Source organism: Oxyura jamaicensis, chromosome 4, assembly GCF_011077185.1.
Source record: "Oxyura jamaicensis isolate SHBP4307 breed ruddy duck chromosome 4, BPBGC_Ojam_1.0, whole genome shotgun sequence".
In the NCBI taxonomy this organism is placed as follows: domain Eukaryota; kingdom Metazoa; phylum Chordata; class Aves; order Anseriformes; family Anatidae; genus Oxyura; species Oxyura jamaicensis.
The window spans coordinates 53,100,341-53,121,110 of record NC_048896.1 but is presented as its reverse complement, the minus strand read 5'-3'; the positions used below and the strand labels follow the sequence as shown (position 1 = coordinate 53,121,110).

The window sequence follows — 20,770 nt, the reverse complement described above, 5'->3', positions numbered from 1 at the left end:
AGATCTTTTGTGAATAAATTTCTTGTTTTAACAGAATACAATAGCTAGACACAAAAAGGGTGGTTTGTTTTTTTTTGAGTATTTAGAACATATCAGAGCATAACAAATACCAGACATAACGTTTGAAAAGGAAGTTCTATCAAATCATCAGTTTATCTGCATTAATATATATTCCATCACTTATAAATTGCATTTCAGATATTGTTACTAATTAGTTTTGGCTGATATCGGAGTATTTTGTATGCCCCATTTATAAAAGCTGTTTGCCCATCTGTTAATAGGTTGGAAGTGATTAAAGGACACTTATTTTGGCTGTTGCAAAGGCCAAATCATATTAAAGCTGCAAATATGTGACAAAATCAGCTAAAGGTTTGCCAAGTTCAGGACCTGATTTTCCTAAAGACTTGTGGTGTCTGCTTCCTTTCCTTCCTGCATAAAGCATCTATGAGTTTTCAGTATATAAAAGCAAAAAAATCAGCCTAGTAATGATAGGCCACACCTGCTATCTATTTGTTTAAACAGAGGTTTTAATAAACTTTAAATGTTTGGAGAGGTTTTTTGTTTGTTGTTTTTTTAATCTGTGGCTAAAAACAACAAAAAAAGATAATTTCTGCTGTTTGTATATTAACCTTGAAGCATTGCGTCTGAGATCTGAAATAAAAGGCGTCTTACAAGAGCACTCAGTATCACAGTATTTTAATATCTATGCCTTCTCTTTTTGCCTATCATTTCATCAGTTTGCTTAAAAGAGCAGGAAAGGAATAAATAGTACAATATAGGAAATATCAGGAGGAAAAAGAGAAGAAAAAAGAGGGTAAAGAATTGGATGAGAAGTACAGTCATGGAGAGTGAGCTGGAAATAACAGAATACCAAAAACTCTAACATCAAGAGATTTGTGTGTGCCATTATTGTGAGATAATTCAAGCCTTCAGTTCAATCTAGGGAATAGTATTTCAGTCATATATTTAACTTAAATGAAGGTCTGAATAAGCCTCGTACAAAGAGATGGAATGACTCCTGTATACTATTTACATCCTATAGCCTACCTGAAGGTAAATGTCCCGTATTAGATTATATGCTGCCCTTTCTCCACATAATAACTCGATGCTTTACCGTGTTAGGGTAGAACCCAAGCTGACCCTTATTCCAGAAGAAATGTAACAAGGGTGATGTAAAAAAAGTTTTCAACCAGATATTCTAACACTGCTTGGTCTGAAACCCTCTGAATAACTTTTTCCTCAATTGGATTTCAAACATAATATCAAAGGGAAAAGACCAGTAACTAACCCTAGACTTCTTCGCTTCATCTGCAAATTTAATTTTATAAATGAGCAACATAAAGTGCTACCAACATACATTAAAGACATACCACCTGCTTCGTACTTCTCTAATGGAAAATCTGTCAAGCGCTTTCTTTAATGATTATATGTCTTAAAATTCAACAAATGAAAGGATTATCACTGAAATCATATTAATCTGCAAAGGATTAACAGCCTACTGTTGAAAGACTTCATGAACTGCAATAGGAGAGGATCTGAAATAAAAAATGCAAAGAGCTTTTCACATAAATAGTGCAGAAGGACTGTAGAGGTTGAAGCAGCAAAAGCAAAAAGGGATTGAAACAAAGACTGGTGATGTGAATCAAGCACTTCAGCATTGAAAATAAAACAAAATTGTAAGAAATATGCTATAAGCTGTAACATCTTCACCACCTGTATATAGTTTACTCATTTTCTTTGTTTCTGCAACCAGTTATCCTCTCATTCTCATTTGTAATTTCAAACAAATTTAGATACATTATCTGAAATGTTTTTCAAGAATGAAACAAAACATTATTGAACATTCTGAACCTAATGAAACATTGAGAATGGAATCTTGATTTCCTCCTGGTAGCATTCTTTAATGGATAGGAAGAGTTTCTAAAATATTTTATCTTCAACAGTACACAGCTTAGCTTTTACAATTCTGAGGCACAAATAAATTGTTCTCTGTTATATTTTCCCTGCCTTTAGGGCAGTAATGAAATCATGGCCAGGCATTTCTTGTTACTTAATGGCTGACAGAGTTCATCTCATCGAACCAATTTCAGCAGTTATACATATTCATGAAACATTAAAGGATGTGTTTGATTTTAGCTTTAGTGGGACTTAAGGATATGCCTAAAGTTAGGCACGTACTTAAAATGCTATGCTGAATTGGGATGGAGGCAACTGCATGCTTACCTGAGCTAAAGTCAAAATTAAGCATATGCTTAAGTGTTTTGCTGAATACAGATGGAGTGCTGAACTGGAGCCCAGTGATTACTCATAAGTGTCAGTATGTTCTCAATCCAGAAATTATCACTATACAAATAAAATCTGAAGATAAGCATATACATAATCAATGTATGGCTGAGTAGAATTTTGATGACCAGGTAATTAGAATTCATGCAGACATAAATTAAGAAGATGATGAAACACTGCTTAAACTCCAAGATACATCCTAAATTATTCACTCAGGATGTTCACAGAAGACAAAATATGACAGAGAAGCAATATGGAGGCATAAATAGAAGCCCTAATGACAAGCACAACAGCTTTAACTTCCAGCTGAAGACAGTTTTATTAACTTCTGAGGGCCCAATTTAGTTGGTCTCAGGGCCTGATACTAGGCAAACTTAAAATTTTCAAATTTTAAATTTGTCTAGTTTTCTGAGGCCACAATGAAGTTAATAGGAGGTTTCGATACACATCAAACAAGTGGATCTGGTTGATCAGATCATACAAATAAGACCCAGAATCACCATTCTGAGGTTTTGTAACTTAATGGCATCGAAAATCTATAGATTCTATTTGTAAAAAACTTAAATGCATGGCTAAGGCCCATTCATGCTTTCCAATGCCTTTCTCAGTTTCTATATTAATTTCAAAAAGAAAAACATTACAATTAATCAGTTTCATCTGCTCTCATTTTTTTAAAAAAGATGAATAGGAAAAAAAGCACCTCATTTTTTTCCTTTCTGACTTAGCACCTGATGCAGCACTTTTCTTTTTGTAGACTGGGAAGTCTATCTGGAAAGAAAAAAGAAAGATCTAGTGAATTAGATGATATTTAAAATTTAAGACAGCTCACAACTGCCATAAAATTCAAGAATTGTACATATACTTTAAAAGGTTCACAATTTAGATAGGACTTGCTGCTTTATTGAGCAAAATTAAAAGTTCAAAGAAATAAATCCAACCTATGTTTTATGTTAGGGATAAACCTAGCAATACTTTCCTTTAAGCTCAGATGTACAGCTTCAGAAAGTGTAGATTTTGTTTTCTACTTTCCATCTCCTCCAGGACTGCTCCCTGTCCAGCTACTTTTGATTATTATTCTAGCAATGCCTTCATCATGAAAACACAGAAGACTAATATTTGGTATCATATTTTTCCTCTTAGAACCACTTGCATAGATCAGGTTGTTTGGCTTTTGTTGTACTACGTTGATCAGGCTAACTCTTAAAAAGAACACATAATCTGGTAAAAGACTTGGAGGAAAGAAAAAACTGAATGTAATGGAAATATATAACTATAACCCCCTCAACTGTCCTCCCCTAGTATGAAATAAGGCTTTTCCCATATATATTTTCATTCTTGTGTTCCTGGAGTACAGTTATGAACGAAGCATCATAAAAAACATGTATCTGGCATTACACTGAAAAAGCACCCATCCCAGTGTGCCCTCCCTGACAAGAGCCAACAAAGGAGTCTAGGCAGGTGTAAGAAACACTATACATTTGGAGTGATTTATCTCCATTACAGACTTCTGGTTATTGGCAGCTTAGTGAATGAACTACAGGCAGCATCTCTACTCTTGTGTTTAATAGCCAGTAAGTCCTATTGGTTGCATGTTACCGTTCCATATATTTTTGGCTATATCATAGACCCTAGTCCCATTTACTGAAACCAAAGTCTGATACTCAAATGTATACTAGCTTTGCCTGTTACCTACCACCTTAGATCCTACCTTGCTCTATGGACTTCATAATATTTTGGCTCAGCTCCCAGTTATGTTATTCTCCCTATTTTTGGAGTGACGCTTCTACTGATTATTCTTCTGACCTGTTGTGCTTGTTTTCAGTCGCTAACTCCTTACTATAACCTCTCTGCACACTGCCACCTTTCTCAAGGTACACAGACATGATGTGTTCACCCCTGAATTATTTTTCTTACTATACCCAACCTCCTGCTATATTTTGTGCTCCATTTGGTGCCAAGTTTACAATTTCAGAGAACTAACCACAATGATTCCAAGTTCTTGCCTGTGTGAAAATGCAAAATTTAGAGCACATTTAGGTATACATATATATAGTAATTCCTTCCACCAAACATTTTCATTACTTTTTCAGTCACCAGAATGTTTTGATGAGCAAATAACAAAATAAAATTTTGTTTGAAAAATCATAAGTAGTATGTGCTAGATTAACATTGGCAATGCATTTAGTAAATCTACACCACTATTTCAGGAATTATGTTTAGCAAATCTACCCACAGAGCCTAAATGCTAGACACTGATTATCATTTTTTAATCAGAGTTCAGGTTTTAAAGGTTGCAAGTCACTGTACTGACTTGTATTGCAGATTTCAATCAGTGAGGTATGGGTTACCCAAATGTTAAAGGAAAAACATTCTTCTTATGAGGCTACTACACTTGAAGCAATTGCTATTGTAAACAGAGGGCCTGGCTCTTCTCACCTTTGTATGTTTTTGGATTATTAACCACCAATTAAACATTGTCCACTGGGAGAGCTGAAATGCATGTGCATGCTCAGGAATAGCCTTATTTAACACCTCGTTTTATAGGTGTATGGTTCTTTGGTCATTTATTTAAGACATTCTCTGTTATCACTGAGCAGCTTTAACTGGTCTGATTTCATACTAGTTTGCTGTATTTTGGTCTTCTGTTTTTCATCTAGGAATTTGAGTCCTGAAATTGCTCCTCCAAGACCTAAAGTGGGAGATAAAATCCCTCATTTTATCACCTCCATTCATTCATTTGGAAACTCGGTCTGAGATATAAGGCATATGCTGAAAGGCAGTCTACCTTTTAGCTCATGTGGTCTAATGCCATGCCAATGCCTAATAAAGCCAACAACTATGATTTAATATGAAGATGAAACTACACTTCTTGTACAATTGAGATATGACTAGATGATTTTATAAAATCTAAGCGTTAACACCAGCTGCCTAGGAGAAAACATGAGAAAAGGGTGGACACAGAAGTGCAATAAGCATACTATCTGCATAGATAGCAAGAGTCAATCTCCAAAAATTAATTTCTGGGCAAAGGTCCAACACTAAAGTAAGCAATTTTTCACATTTCTGGATATAAATGTATGAATTCAGTGCAAGATAGATACTTGATGATGTTTTAAGTTGCTTCAAAGGTATCTTAATAATTAACACTAGATTTACCAAATGCTATCAAGTCATTATCCAAGGTATTCTTGGGTCGTCCAGCTGTACTTATCAGTACGTGATGAGGATTATGAGCTGACAATGAAAATTAATATGTTACTATACAGGTGATCAGGATTTGCCAGGACCATATCTCTAAATATATCTGATATTCATAAAACAAGTATCAAACATCTGTAAAGACTGATCATTTCAAAATGAACATTTTGATCAGCAGACTGCTACCTACAAGGTTTTAAACAGCAGAGAGAAAACAATTTTTCACCTTAATTTCTTTTTAAAGTAAGATATATCTTACGTTACTTTCTTAAAGTAAGTTGGCCACATAGCTTAAAGTATGTTCCCTTTTAACAATAAGGAAAATCATATCACTAACCCCTGAAAAGTGGGAGACATGAAATACACACAAAGGTTTTCTTTACAATCTGCACTCACCATTATATTTGATACACTACTATAACAAAGGAGTCAAATGGTTTTATCTTCTCAGAATCTTCCACATAAGACAGTGCAGTGAAGCATGTGTTTGACTCAGAATGAGCTGTTCCCACTTCACACTATGATAAGCCACTTGCCAATTGAGTTCAGCCTCCTGCCTCCCACTTGTGAAAAGAATTTAATTGGCTGTTACAGCAATCTGTACTCTGATAAGGTTGCTGAGAGGAAAAAAAAAAAAAAAAAAAAAAAGCCAGTCTCATCTGAAGACCTTATATAGTGTTTTTCTTCCACAGCCCTCTATTTGTGCTGGTCCACCATCTCAGTGTTTAGTCACCCTTCAAACAGCCATTACTTCCTCTAGATTTCCCATTTCATCTCTACCTGGAGCCATGCAAAAGTTCACAGTTCGTTTCCTTTACTTTTGAAACTATCTTTGAAGTCTCCAGTGTGTGGTCCAGCAGGTTGTGTATGCTTTCCTCTGAGGCTGCCTCCTTGCCTTGAATTCAAAGTTTTATTCTGCCTGAGACAAGGGTGGCCTGCAATAAAGACCTTGCTTCCACTTCACAAGCCACCTGTTATCTTCTTCACCAACCTGCCAACTTCTCTATTGCTTCCCAGTCCTGCTGCTCCCCAGCCCACTGTGCCATCTGCACAGCAGGAATTCAGAGATAAACTTACAAAGTGTTAGAAGTCTCAGCTTTGTCTCAGAGCCGATGCTGTTTTGTGAGCAGAATAATTATTCTGGAATAAAAGTAACTTTTATTTAAGAATAATGTCTGCACAGAAAGCTACTCCAGAATTGTGGTAGTGAACTAATTTATTTGATTCTAGCTCTGCTACTCTCCTTCCTGTTTTGTATGGGGAACAAGATCTATTTGTGAATACCTCAAGTTTTCCTCAGTAAAACAGGATATACGTGGATATAATAATTGCATTAATCTGCAAAAGGAATTAAAAATTATTCAAAATATAATTTAAAAATCTTTAACATTTCCAGAATATCTGGAACTGGGGAGAAGATGAAATGAAGGAACCTGATGACTCAAAAGACTTAAGACTTCTGTCCTAAAATTAAGAAAAAAAAAAAAAAAAGGAAAAATTTGCAATGAGAATACAGACCACTGCATTCAGTAGAAATTGAATGAAGGGTGGCATATAAAGCACTGGAAGAGGTGGCTAGGTTGAAACCAGAAAAAAAAAAAAAAAAATCCAGCTTGTCTATTAAGGCTAGTAGCACCATGCCACAGAAACTCATGAACTTAGTCTCGATCCCAGGGCCCCAAGATGATGGACACTGCTTAAATACAATAAGTAGAGGACAATCACTAACCCAGGTAATTTCAAATTGCATTTAAAAAAAAAAAAAAAAAAAAGAAGCAACAGTAGAATACAGATGGATCAGATGGATGAAGTAACAATGTAACATGAGGAAATAGTGAATTGATTTTGGTTGGCATGATACAGAATTGTCACAGTACATCAGGAACTTGAACAGACAGCATGGGAAAGCTTAACCTTAAGTATGAATAGAAAGTGCATTAAAGAGGTTGTTTTCAACCATGTACAAAGAGTTTCTGCTAAGCCTACAAGGTAGCACAGGAAAAACACCTACAATTGCATGCTGGAACGTTAAAGCTGGCATCATTCATCAATAGGAAGAATAGAAGCTGATCGTTCCATTGTGAATCAGAGATGATAGAGTGGAAATGGATGTTTCATATTTTGTTCAATTCAGATTATTATGGTATTCTGTCTAAACTGGTGAATTTCAACCATGGAACCACTTTGCATGATAAGCAGTAGAACTCTGTCAGCCTTGAATCCTAATGAAGGAATGGTTAATTCACAGCTAGCTTTGAAAGAGCGTTAGATTTAAATAACTGTCTCCTATTTTAGGTCAAGTACAAAACCCTAGTAAAGTGCAAATTGCAAGTAAACTAAGCTATCTCAGCTCTTAAAACTCCACCACTATATCCTATCTCCTCCCAAAGAAAACAAAACAGTAATTTAAAATAATGATTCTGATAAGGTAACACCTTGTCTATAACCCATTCTTCCTCATGTGCCTTTTTGGGAAATAATTTATTAAGCATATTTTAAAGTTGAATGAACTACTCTTACTTTTTTTGTTTCAGATAATTTTTCAGAGAATACATGAAAGCCATTCTAAAGGAACAATAAATGCTTGTGTGTAGACATAAGCAGAGCTGTGGGTACTTTCTAAGCCCGTTCCTTGTTTTATCCAGATTCACATGCTATAGTAATCTCTGTTGTCTTTCCTCGTTGAATAAAATAAAATCAGACATAGAAATATCCTGAAAGACTATTTTCTTTCCCGTGAAAGGTTAATTAACAAAGATGTCTTTGCGTGACAAGCTTTCTACTCCTTCTTCCCCACTTGTCTGTATTTCGATCCAGGCTAGTTTTTCATCTTGCTAGATTAGACTGTACAGCTGGCTTTCATCAAATGAAAGTGCCATGAGGCAAGGGTATACATAGCAACTCACCTACCAAAAACATGGGTATTGTAAATAGAAAGTTGAATCGATGTTAAAAATAATTGAAAGAATGTGCCTCAGAATCAGTTGTGAAAACAATCTACACTCAATGCCTCTTTGGAGAAGATAGTTTAGCCATGTTATCTATGCAAATAAAGTACTGTCCTGTCTTTGGATAATGTATTCACTGCAGGCTCACTCATAACATTACATGACATTTCAAGATTTCGAAGCTTAGTTTTGTTCTGTTGCAAAACAAAATCAAGAGATTCAATGCAGTGGCAAAGGCATTCACTCAGGATGCCAGACTCTCCTATAAAATAGAATGCCCTGAATGAATCAGCACAGCGATTTTCAACTTCAGCTTACCCAAAAAAAAAACCCTTGCATACTTGGTTTCAATAGTGAGTTAGCATTTCTGTTTTTCTCCTTTTCTCCCTACAGCAGATATTCAAGGCCTGAGAAATTCTTCTTGACAAAAATGCCTCTGAAACTCATTTCTGGGGGAAAACACTTCAACTGGAGAGCTTTGGGATTTGCCTAAAGGCAGGGTATATTTCTCAGTAATTTGCTCCTTGCAGAGGAAATGGTAGCTTACCCATGCTGAAATTAGCATTTTTCAGTAAGTGCTACGCAGTAGTCAGCCTCTGTTCTTAATGCAATTGTTTGCAATGTAGCAGGAGATAGTCTGATTCCCTAAATTCCCTAAACTCACCCTGGGACACAGCTTCTCAGCAAAGTCTGCTCGTGACGCTTAGTCTTTTCAATCCCTCTATGGAGATACAGCATTCAGTCTTATCTCATCCTCAACACCAAACAGACTTAGTAAGAAGAAATTAACTCTCTACTTAATGAAAGATCAGGTGAGGAATTTTAATGCAAGATTAGAAATAACAAAATGAAACTAAATATAAAACACAATTTTAATTTAAATGTAAAGATCAGGTGCCTCTCTAGGCAAGAGTTAACCTCTCGTACCTAGACTCGCCAAGATTTTTCTATGACTTCAAAGTTAGAAATCTACTGCATACAGGGATACCTCTTCTGAATAGACATGGACAGCAATTCCAGCTCATCCCATCTGATTTTTTTTTCTAATACTATTTTTTAAGAAAGGCTTGCTCATCACCAGCTAGCAAGGTTTTCTTCACTAATCATTTAATACATCTACAGGATTCTTCAGATAACATATTTCTTGTAGCTTAAATGATCTTAACATAAATTCCTAAGACATTGCAATTCTTAGAACACTTTTAAGGCTGAACATTACAATGTTTGTAACCACATATCATTTTGCATATCTTTCATTTAGCTTTTAGTCACCATCAATCTAAGCTTGTACCAGAGAGTAAATGTGACATCCTAGGGCATGCCATTCATATTCACGACACACTTAGGAATACAGTAGTTTCACTGAATTACCTCTAGAGACATGCTGGCATTGTTTCTGCCCCTGGAATCTTGTATCATTTTGACTGATTAACAAAACTTTAATGAAACATTATCAAAACAGGTCTCCCAAAACACACCCTCTTCAGTAAATCTATCCCAAGATGTAAACTAAATTTTAGACTCTGTGCCTTTACTGATGAATATCATCCAAGAGATCTTTAGAAAACCAAACTTCCTAAGACAGTTTTCAAATAAGAAATAACCATATGAGGCACCAATTTGCAGCTAACTTCTGAGAGGCAACTTGTAAAATACAGAGTTTTAGATGGAGAACAAGTAATCCCCAAAATACAACCATAACATGTTTAATAAGCATAGAAACACATGCTACCCTGTGGGATGTTATATTCTGTATCACTGTGGTCACTCAGCATTCAAGTACGGTGAACTCTGACTGGATAAAGTATGGAGAAATAGCTGTTCAGATAATCAGGGCAATGAAGAGTATCTCAGATGTGAGGAAACAAGAAATAGTTTGACCTTTTTCAGCCCAGAGAGACAAAGGCTGACAGTGGACACAATTGATTCAGGCAGGAGTGGGCGTAACAAGTCAAGGATGGAGAAGAGCTATAACTCTAAATGACAATGTTGGCACAATATAGTCAGTACAAACTCAGCATACCTAAATTTAGGGTGAAAAGTGAAAGTTTCTATCCGCCAAAAGAGACTAGAGCTGCTTTCCCATGGAATTAGTGGAAGCAAAAATAAATGAATAAATAACCAGGTGAAAAACAGTGTTTAATATATATGTAAATGGCACGGTTGCCTTCAGCAACAAGATCCTGGTTTTATCAGATGAAAATGTCTTTCTCAGTCCAAAGTCACTCTTTCTTTGTGAATTTACTGAGTCTTAGGACAATTCACAAATAGGACTGAATTACAGTAAAGAAATAAAAGTTTATGTTTATACAAAGCCTGGGTTCATAGTGTTTTCCAAAGAATACAGAGAACTATTATCCAATTATATTTATCTGAGGATGACTCATTTAGAAGTAACTATAATTATGCTTTTAGTGAAAACATCTCTCAGCTGAAGAGGTGCTAGAATTTCAACTGCCAAGATCCAGAATCCTGTCTGACTCAATTTAAGCTATCAAGCCTTCTCTCTTCTTTTATATTATTCTTTTTTATACAGACAGTTTCCTTTTCAGAACAAAGAAACTTTTCACTCTTGCTTCTTGCAAGACTTTTAGTCTTCACAAGTGTTTTTCGAGAGCCTAAAATGAATTTACAGTTATTTTATTAAGTAGTAGGATCCATTCACTTCTAAGGCCAAACAGAAAATTTTAAGTAGGGAAGTTACCTCCAACAGCTGCTTGCTGCCCTAAATTACATTTAACATTTAATCTTTGTACCTCAAAACCATACCGTGACTGCATTTCACCATACGGAATGTGGTGGTATTTAAGTTTTGTTAAATGTTTCTATTTCTTTCTGGACTTTACCTCATTTGTAATAATAAAAAAATCAAGAATCAGTTATCTGTGAAGTGTTTGATATTTTTAAAGAAATATTTGTTAAAACTACTATGGAGGCATGGTAATTTTAACTATCCAGTTTCTGCGTAACATTTCATGAAGTTGGGTCAAATAATTTCAGCTTAGCTGAATAATTAGCCAACTGGGAAAAAAGCTTATGCTTCTGGATAGTACATTGTAAAAATCAAGTTGGCAAAACAACGAGATAGCCATGCCATGATGATATAAATCCTGAAAATTAAATACCAAACTATCAGTCCCCTTTCTTAAAGAAAGGGTATATCTACACAATTGATTTCAGTTTTGACATTAGTAGTTGTTATCTAATACATGGTGACTATTAGCATTTAAAAGTCTATGTACTCCAGAAATTTACACTACTGTTTGTTTTAGTTTAAAACAGGGATCTGTTCTTCGTAACAGGTCCTGTATGATACATGTAATACTCATGTACATTCTGTAAATGACAGAATTCACAGAGGTTCCACTCATGATACTGAAGTACACTGACAGTGAAGCACTACTTTGTCCATAGTAGTTGCTAATGTGTTGTACATATAATAATCAAAGGTAAGACAAGAATTTTGGGGGTCCAAAAACTTGGCTACTGCTCCAACTATAAAATATGTTCTCCCATTTTGATAATAACACCACCTATATTATAGACCTCCTATGTAGAAAGCAAAGTTTATTGCTAACATGTTTCTAATTTTTAATGTACATAGAGCTAATCTCACTGATACTTGGTCAGTTTACATACCTTCTTACCCTTCAGTCTTACGCATTTTTGCCTCATTTGGTCATGCTCCTTCACAGGATTTGGTACAATCACACCTCTCCAGTCCTGGTATACTTTGCCTGTTGGGAAGATTAGTATGGTCTTGAAAAATATGTCATTTATCCAAATTACTTCAGATTATTTATTTATTTTCAATCTACTGAACTGGTAGTTTCAGTTTGCGAAGTGGAAGTGACATTTGCTTCCTATGGGATCAGACAGGAGTTTCCATAAAACACTTCAAATATTTTCAGGCTCATTGCCTGGATCAACGACAACAAAACTAGCAAAATCTCAAAGTCTGCATCCCATTGCATAGCTTTCAATGCAGTCCCTTCAGTATTTTCAAAGGAAAAATAAAGTCTCATTTTATTTAGATATCCTTCATGGAAAGGTGTATAACAGCTCTGCATTCTTCCATTCACTTTACCATGGAAAGAATCAGCATGGCTTCCTGTTCCTCTCTTGAAGCACGTTGGCTGCAAGATGTTCTGTTCTTTTATCTCCTGAAAATTACCTGACTTGGATGTCTCTTTTCAGATCAGGGCTGTAACCATGAACAAGGCTGCTTCTGAAGGTATTTTAAAGAGCCAGGCTGATTTCCCATCTAACTACAACTAAACCACAGCCAGTATAATATGTGTGCCTTGTGCCAAGTCACAACTTAGTTCTCACTATCATGTGTTAATATCTTTAAAATGTTCTGAATGGTAAAGTAAACACACGCTACTTTACTTTCCTATCAGTTTCAACTACGCTGAATTCCTGGTTCCAATACAACTTCATTTAATTAAAAAGGAATGCATAACTTAAAATCATGAATTGCCAGTTTACATTGTAAAATAAAGTATTTAGCTATGAAGTTCTCAAAAATAATTTAAAATAAATCCTTCTTAAAATAAATACCTCTTTGTAGAAATGAACAACTGTAAGCAGTTCTTCCAAGTGATTATGTGTAATATTGATTGTTATGTTCTGTGTAAAATATCACAAATTTTAAAGGTAACATGCTTAAACCATATCACAATAATTTTGAAACTAACAGTGTGAAACAATTTTCTGCTCCACATTTTGAAAACGTATAACCTTGACTTCAAGGAGTGCACTGCAACACCAGAGAGATCAAAAAAAAGCTTGATATCTCTTGCAGTAGATGAGACCATTTCAGAAAATCTGAAACAAATTTGGCTACTGAGTGAAATAAAAATCTTAATTATGCCAGTTTTGCCTGTTACCTACATAAAAACAGAGCTGCCGTACTGGAAGTGATCAACAGTCTTTCTTGTCTACAATTCATCCTCCAAAACAGCACATACTCTGTTTCTGTTTCTGAGAAAACTCTAACTGTTAACAGGTACAGAGACATTTGCAATCAGCAGAGCGCCGGCCCGGGGGCCGCCCCCCCTTCTCTCTAGATTGTCCAAACTCTTCAGTCATGAAGTTTCATGTCACTAGCACATTTTAGTGTTATCATCAATAATGACTCTAGTTATTCTTGCTGGTTTACATTTTGGTATCAATAATTTAATGAAGAAACAAGCTCAAAAATTATTTGCAGTTTTGTGAAAAGTATGTTTTTTGGTATTGTTTTTTTTTTTTTTAGTTTTTAGTTTTAGAAATCCCTTTCATTTTTCTGTTAGGAAGAAGGGAGCACACAAAGACAGAATTTCCTGATCCATCTTTTCTTTACTACTCAGCATGCCTGAGACAGATGTACCTGTTTAACCGTCTCCTTTCTGTAGTACATTCCCCTTTTCTGAAGCTATTTCCAGATCAATTTTGTCCAGGCCTTGGACTGTAAAAGGACCGTTCTGTTTCTGCCACGTGTTTTTTTGAAATGCCGTGTCCAGGACTGCACACTGTTTATATTAGCCCTTAACAAAACAATATGCTTACTTCTATTCTACTGGTCAGAACATTTACGTGCAATAGCACATGAGAGCATGAAATCTTGGCCTTCTATCCAAAACCAACAGAAATTGTGTAATTCTGTTATGATCAAAAAGATCAAAAGCACTAGGAAATGACAACTACATAAAAAAATAGGTGTGATACAATGGTTAAGACTCAGGTCTTACTCATCTGTTTTCCTGTCAGATGCTTATTGTAACCTCTTCCACCAACCTAGGAGCTGCCATAGCTTCCAGCCAGATCCAGCCTTCTCTCTAACATTGCTTGAATTTCTGCAGGGAACTGAAGCTAGTCTCCCAGCTACTCCCAGAAAAGATGAGTTTTCTAAGTTGTTTAGTTTCTAAGTTGTTTAGGACAGAGTGACCTCTTAGACTACATTTTAAAAAACACCGTAAATTCAGCTCTGTATTTGATAGAGCAGGCACAGCATAATGTTAGAAAACATACAGCTAAATGATGTTAAGCCTCTACTTGCAAGAGAGAACAGGATTTAAAGATACATCTCTTTCTTTTCAACATTTAATATATTTGGTTAAACGGGTTTTTGTTTAAAGGGTTGAATTTTACAGCTTCTAACTCTCTCTATGAATGCCTAATTCAGGGAATCCACTGCAAAATTCAGTTATTTGAGCTACTTCTAGAAACCCTGATCAGTTAGGAAATACAACAGAACGTTGTCTATTGCCTCTCTTTGTATTAATCCCTCGTCTACCAAATGAAGTCATACATGAAGAATGCCTGATATAGATAGAAAAGAAAGATAAAGGAGTTGTATAATGACTGCAGGCAAATATCCTAATGCAGAGACATTCAGAGACTGGAACGGGTTGGATCTCTCTGCTAGATTTTTTCCCACCCTTCAGCAAAGTGCTTTTCCATCACGCACAAAACCATCTACCTTGCAGCCTGAGAACTTAATAAATATAAGCAATAACAACAACAAAAAAAAGTGTGTGAGGAAAAAACGAGTTATATCACTTTGCAATTCCAGGGGCCAGTAAGTCATAATTCAGTTTAAAAAAGAAATAAATTCCTGTTCTTTATACCTTCTCAAGTTCTCTGACACTGAGCTTTCTCAGGTCCCGAATTAATATCACTTCTGAATTTGATCATGGCCCGTTTTGATCTCAGGCACTTTTATCTAGTCCCTTCCCATAAAGAACATTTCAGGAAGGTCAGACAAGCACTTTCAACCTCCACAGACCCTTTTTTAAAGTCAAAGGTTGTTACAGGAATCCTGTGAAAGATATATCTATGTGATTCAATAAACAGATGAGAAAGAAAAAAAAAAAAAAAAAAGTGTTTAAATGAAGCTTCTCCCAAAAGCACTTTTTCCCAGTTACTATTTCAATCCAGAAATAAGTGCATTGGAAAGGAAGAGGAGGCAGTTAATGAAAACTCACAGCTAGCTAATGCCTTTTTAAATAGGACACTCAGATTTAATCTATAGTGCTTACAAGCAATTATTAGCTAGATGATAGAATTAGCAGTTCATAGTTTAAGTATATGTGTAATTTAAATGGGGGGCGGGGTGCACAAGTTTAATGATGGAGAATTAATTCGAAGTATTTGAATTTTATCCATGAATTCAGTCATAGAATGCATGAGACTGAAGTTTATATCCACTTTGACATCTTTTACACTGACATGATAGAACAAATAAGATTGGGGCTCATCAGAGCACCAAATACGTGGTTGTAATCCCTGTCTAGAATACAATGTTCATTATATTTAAATAAATTTCCACAACAAAAAATAAGTATTTTCTGTATGTCTCTGGTGACTAACACCATAACAGAATTAGGATATTGTAATGCAATTTTATATAAATTTGTGGAATTGTTTTATAAATATTTATGTATACATACAGTAAGTGATTACATACACATACAAGAATCACTAAATACAACTTCATTGCAGCAAGAAAGTCACTAGGTATTCCAGACGAACATAAAGTTAAGATATCTTTTAAATTTTCAGGTAACATAAGATCGTTCAAGATCACATGACAAATTTGTAATATTTAAACATGCATTGTACTAAAACATTTCTTTGTTGCAAATTATTTTTGTTTTCAAAACTTAATCTGAACTTAATCTTGCCAATTAACTTTTTTCCTTGACACATAATTTGTTTGAGGCAAACTTTAAAAGTAAACAAAATCTCAGATGTCTACTTGGATTTTGAGCAATCTAAGAACTCAGCTTCCAGGCAGACCAATAGAACAATCAAAACCTGATAGGATTTCCTAAAATGTTCAGGGCTCAGACTTCATTTTTACGTGCCTAAACATTACTAAAGTCTGACTTCTTAGCCTCTAGTTTTGGTCTATTTTTTAATACATTACATTTCCTTGTCTTTTTTTGACATGGACAAAGCAACTTCACAGAATGGGAACTACCTGTGCCCCCACATAGGTACAGCAGCTACCATAATTCAAAAATTACTGCTTCTGTTCCCAAGCTCTTTCACCTCCAAGTCTCAACCTTTGCCACTTCCAGTTTCAACTTTCAACCTATGCTAGCTCCTTCGTATTGCTGCATTTTTATCTTATGGTTATCTATGTAAACTAGATTTAACTAACACACCATGACAGGGCTCATCTTCGTTTTCCCTTGCAGATTTATACTTAAGCTACTTCAGAGCTTGTTAAGAGTATTAAAATGAAAGAATTTTCTAATGCAAATGTTTTTTTAGTCTAGATGGTATAGAGGTTCTTGGTACATTTCTTATATTCCTACTGATTCATAGCTTTCATTTCATTTTTACTGATTGACGTGTCATTGTAGACAAAGCACTAGTAACACTGAAAACTATTTTTTTTTCTGCTAACTTACTTTCCTCAACAAAAGCAGATCTGTTACTCTTTCTAATATCACAGCTACTACTGGTAACACAATTTCAGTGCCAAGTGGCCAATGTAAGATGTAATGATTCACAGTATAGAAATAGCTATTGAATTTGCAGTAATTGTACTTTTCGTGTCAGGTTCAGCAGCAAGGGCAAGTATGTAGAAAAGAAGTATTGGTCCCAGAGAAGAAGTATTGGTCCCTGCCAGACACAGGGTATTTGCTAAAATTCATCAGTGCATACCACAGCCAGGTTTTAAAAACCTGGTTATTTAAATTAAGAATATATTCATTTATTTTCATTAAAGTATCATCCTTCTAAAGTAACATCCTTCTATATTCTAAACAAAGATACTTATTTAGAAAACAGTTTAGTACCTTTGCAAAAACATCAATTTGCTCACCAGAAATGTACCAGACAGACTGTGAATAGGAAGAAAAAGCTTCTGAAAGTGCACTCACAAAGGTCTGCTTTTCAGGGTTGATATTACAAGTAATTAGCCTGACATTTAATAAATGACATTTCTAGGAACTGCTAAAGCTGACTTAACAAGCAAACAGAACAACCTTGTTTTGTTTAGGAAAGGTAGTGGCATTGTTGCACATTTTATTTAAAATGTTTTTACCAGCTTACGTTGAAAACATCTGCATGCATGAAATATTTGAAATAAACATCCACAAAAATACACTGAACTTTCTATTATGGTGCTCTCTGATTCACACAGACTCTGATAAAAATGTCTGGTGGCAAAGCTGGTATATATTGCAACTGAGTGGGCTCATACTGGAGTTATAATAAATTTACTTTCACCTAAAGATGTGCTTTTTTTGTTTGTTTGTTTTTTTCTAAGCATATTTCAATTCATAAACAATTCCGACTGCATTTTACATTTTGGTCAAAAAAAAGAAGAAGATATGCTGAAATTATACATCCTTAAACTCTTCCTAAACATTGGAATAAAGAATGAGATTAGGAATTAATAGTAATTTGAAGAATCAAGAATGCATGTGTTTGCCCAGTTATCCAACCCAGAGAATAGGTTTGTTTACAAGCAACACATTTCAAATGTGCTTAGAAAACCAGAGTAATTCAAGAATACGTCTGAAATTTAGTCACATTTCCTGCTTGTGTTAAGGAGAATATTAAGTGTTTATATTATATGATGGTCTCATCAGCTTTATTTCTGTGCGCTAGAAATCCTGAGGTTTCTTTCAACTGCCTATAATCTCAGAGTATTATTCATCCAGTTGAGCTGCTTTGTTAGCTTACCCACACCTCCCAAGGGAAAAGAATGGAGTCTTGAATCTGAATAGAGGAAATCTAATTATGATTAGGATTCCCATATAGCATTTGCAATTTTTTTTTTTTTTGGGGGGGGGGGGGGAGGTTGTGCATATGTCTGTGTGTGTGTGATGACTTTTGCTTCACTAGTTAACCATGGGATGATGAAGATCTACAGAGCAATCCTGTTTAAAATGAAAGGTGTTGCAAAGCCCACTGGCTTTTTTTTTTTTTTTTCCCACCTAATTCCAGAGTTCTGTGATGATTTGGTCTACTGAACCAGGCACTGGAGCTCTCTCCAGATGCTTGAGAAAATGTACACAGAATAACATGTACACAGAAAGGTCCAGAAAAGTTTGTTTGAGGTCTGGAGTGCATAACATATGAAAGAATGATATGTGAATTGTTAGAAAGACAAAAATCAATGACAAATGTCCTATCACCTTTACTTCTTGACATTTTGGGAGAAAAAGAAACATGACTTTTTTCATTCTTTATTTTTTTCACTAATACTTTTTAAAACTTGAAGGTGACAGAAAAAAAAAAAAAAACTTTGTAAAGTTTTTTTTTAAACTAAGTAAATCCTGAAAAAGCAATACACTCTCAAGAAAACTTCCATTTCTAAAAAAAAAAAAATAAAAAAAAAAAAAAAAAAAAAAAAGGAAAACCTTAATAAAATGAGCAGCTCTTGTTCTGTAACAGTTCTATAGCCCCTCCCAAAAGAAACTAATATAGTTTTCCATTGCCTACAACTAGTGCTTACTAATGATGAAAATATTATGCTGCTACAATGGCTCACCTTCATCAAAGCAATACTGGATTTACAATTTCAGTGAACAAAATACAAGTTATACCAGCACACATCTTAATATCCTAGGGGTCCTTCATTAAAATTGTACTGTCATGGGGACATTAATGGAAGATGTCCCTAAAACTTCCAGTTAAGAAAAGATACCATGTTTTCATTCACACTTTGTCAGATCTCTCCTGCTACACCTTGTAGGTTTTCTGTTGAACGTTCTGTCCTGATCCTACCAGCTAACCTTCCCCCTTCATCCCTTTGTGTAGCAGATCCACTGTTCACTTCCAACCACTCAGTGATACCCTACCTATTTCATGGCCATTCTTTACCTCAGTCATATAAACCCTTCCATTAAAGAACTCTGTGCCCACAAGGCACTTCCTTGGGACTATTTTAGTGCAGTGAAAATGCAAACAACAGGGAAAAGAATCTTGTATACACATGAATGAATTATGTTCCCTCAGAAAAAAAAAAAATCTTTGAACTGCAGTTTTCCTTCCCTCCTTCCCCTTCTCTTGTCACCATGGGTTCTTTTTGAAATGTGCTTTCACAGCAGCTCTTCACCGAAGTGAATGCTACTACTTTGGGACCTTGGTATTTGTGCAGTAATTACTATTGTTCAGCCCTGTATGTAATAGGCATGTGAAAGGACTACTAAAAATATAGCAGCACTCAAAGATTGCCTGTAAAAGATTGCCTTTAGAAATACATACAAAACTGTAGTCCCCAAAACAAACCCTGTTCCAATCAGTAAAGCTTTTCTATTAAGCTGTAATGCAGAAATACAAGAAATAACTCTAGGGCAGAGGAAAAAGAGGAAAGAATAAAGACCGTAGTTCAAAAAACCATGGCCTTGGTCAGGAGAGAAGAAGACTATTTTATCACTGCTGCAAACTGATCTCATTTTTTCAAAGGCCTCAAAATCAAGCTACCTCTAATTTGCTCGTAGAAGCCTTTGTATCAACAAAACATCAAAGGGCCTGAGCAATATATCATGTGAATATCTTTCATAAAGGTCAAATTGTTCTGTCTTGTAACTTGAAATCACCTCACCTTTTTATTTCACGATTTGAGCTCTATTTGAAAACGCACTCTTTATTTGCAGCACTATGGGTGGGTTTCTCCTTTCCTTCCTTCAAAACTTATTTCCAGCTAACAGTTTCCTTTATGAAATGAATCAATGTTTCACACACTTACATGAAAAGACCCATCAGCTGTGTATCTTTATGTTATTAAACAAGTGGTTTTTTTTTTTTTTTTTTTTTTTTTTTTTTTTTTTTTGTTTTTCTGATAGATGTATGACCATTAACTGTGTTGAATCAAGCAAGAAAAATAGCCGGTTCCCAAATTTCTTCTTATAAGATGGAAGTGAGCCATCATAAAACATAACACCCACAAATTGCGCTAGATGGCTTGAAATTATACTTGTTCTAGTGTTAATTACCAATAACCCCAGCATTTTAGGAGCACATAATTGAAAAACCAGTTACAATGGAATCTAAAATGATCACATATCTTCATCTGACATTATTTTTCTTTCTTTTTTGACAGAAAAATTGGTCATTTCTCTTATACAATAAGAAAAAATTAGGTAAATGTGCCTGAAGCAGACAGGAGTAATTTGATTGTTTCTTAAAAACCCATTTATATTGAGGACTCAAATTGAATCCCAGCCTTGGAAAAATGATTTTTTTTCCATTCTACCTAGGTGTGACTGACTATAGATGACCTAAAATGGTGACACAAAAGAGAATTAGAGCTAGACTTATGCTGCTGCAGAAGCCCAGCAACTAGCCAGTGTCCCTTTAAAGGGGAAACAGAGGGTGCAGATATTTTCACA

At 35.1% G+C, this 20,770-nt stretch overlaps 1 protein-coding gene across 1 annotated transcript in view; it reads right to left on the bottom strand.

The window, feature by feature from the left end:
- Nucleotides 1-1,495: 1,495 nt before the first annotated feature.
- LOC118165936 overlaps nt 1,496-20,770 on the bottom strand; it is an 81,844-nt gene continuing 62,569 nt past the window's right edge. Inside the window, exons 8-10 of the mRNA XM_035324356.1 lie at nt 12,069-12,166; nt 2,984-3,051; nt 1,496-1,535 (exon numbers count right to left, since the gene is read on the bottom strand). Coding sequence (XP_035180247.1) covers nt 1,496-1,535; nt 2,984-3,051; nt 12,069-12,166 — 206 coding nt within the window. The remainder of the gene's footprint in view (nt 1,536-2,983; nt 3,052-12,068; nt 12,167-20,770) is intronic.